General features: G+C 37.4%; 1 protein-coding gene across 1 annotated transcript in view; it reads left to right on the forward strand.

Moving 5' to 3' along the window:
• Positions 1–1354, forward strand: part of LOC109952631 (extracellular calcium-sensing receptor-like) — a gene marked incomplete at its 3' end in the record, with an annotated part of 3789 nt that overhangs the window by 1591 nt on the left and 844 nt on the right. Inside the window, exons 3-4 of the mRNA XM_020587807.1 lie at positions 18–206; positions 278–401. Of these exons, the coding sequence (XP_020443463.1) occupies positions 18–206; positions 278–401 (313 nt within the window). The remainder of the gene's footprint in view (positions 1–17; positions 207–277; positions 402–1354) is intronic.

Genomic DNA, 1354 nt, shown 5'->3' on the forward strand with positions numbered 1-1354 from the left:
TTCATTTCAAAACCAAGGAAGGAGATGAGGTTTACTTTAATGAGAATGGAGACCCAGCAGCAAAGTATGAAATCATAAACTGGCAGCCAACAGAAAATGGCATTGTGGACTTTGTCACAGTTGGTCTTTATGATGCATCTTTACCTGCAGACAAACAGCTGAGTCTGCAAAGTATTCTTTTAATTTGGGCACAGAACTCACAACAGGTAAGCACGTGATTTCTGTACTTGTTATTTACAGTATAATCCAAACTGTATTATTGTTACTGTTCATGCAGGTGCCTGTGTCAGTTTGCAGTGAGAAATGTCCCCCAGGAACTCGCAAGGTTCTCCAGAAAGGAAAACCTGTCTGCTGCTATGACTGTATCAGATGTGCAGAGGGAGAAATAAGCAACATGACAGGTCTAGTACAATTTAATAGTAGGTCCACAAAGGTGTTTGTTATTTTGTCCAACCAATTTATATCAGAGGCAAGGTTAAATAACAAATACTTCTTTGTATCATACAGTGCAGTTCAACTGAAGCACCAACTATTAATGTCCATAATAATTCAAATTAATCTTATCACCTTTATGAAAGAGGATTTATCACAGAACTGCTGTTTTCAAACTGCATGAATTTGCTTGATTGGTGTACCTGGTAAACTGACATCTGTTTAAGTGTAAGTTAACTGTGTAACATTATAAACACTGTATCATTTAGCTTTCATGCTAAAATGTTTTCAGTGTAGCAGGTCATCATGACAGTGAGAAGGAAGTTTGTGTTGGCAGACAGTTAGGTTACGTTACAAGGATGAGGAGCCTAACACAAGCTTATCTGGTTGATTTTCCAAATAATTTTAAGAAGATGGCCGTGATCAATTTCATGTCTTTTATCTTTGTCTTTTGCAAATAGGAGTTTTGCAGTCTTTCTATCCAAAACATCTGGTATTAATCCTCTCACCAATGCAAGTTGGCACAACTTGTTGTGGAATTTGTGTAGGAGTAACATGCCTGTAATTACAAACACATGCTGTGAGGTCTTAAAGAATTATAGATTTAGAATAACATAAAAATAAAAGTAACATGAAAATAAAAGAATAAAAGAGAAAATAATATCAATAATGATAGAAGATCCGAAAACCTAAACCTCAGAAGACTATGTGGGACTTGGGGCATGACAAAGCTGCTTGAGTCTTACTGTGAAACAGGGCTTGTTGTTGTTGTATGTGCAGAAGGACTTTTTGGCCACACACACATTCTGACAAAAGCTGATATAAGATGTGACAGCGTCAGTGAGTTTATCCAGGTCTGTAGCTGCAGTCTCAAATACACTCCAGTCTGTGCAGTCAAAGCAGGCCTGTAGCTCTGACTTAG

This window comes from Monopterus albus, unplaced genomic scaffold (assembly GCF_001952655.1).
Source record: "Monopterus albus unplaced genomic scaffold, M_albus_1.0 scaffold480.1, whole genome shotgun sequence".
In the NCBI taxonomy this organism is placed as follows: Eukaryota; Metazoa; Chordata; class Actinopteri; order Synbranchiformes; family Synbranchidae; genus Monopterus; species Monopterus albus.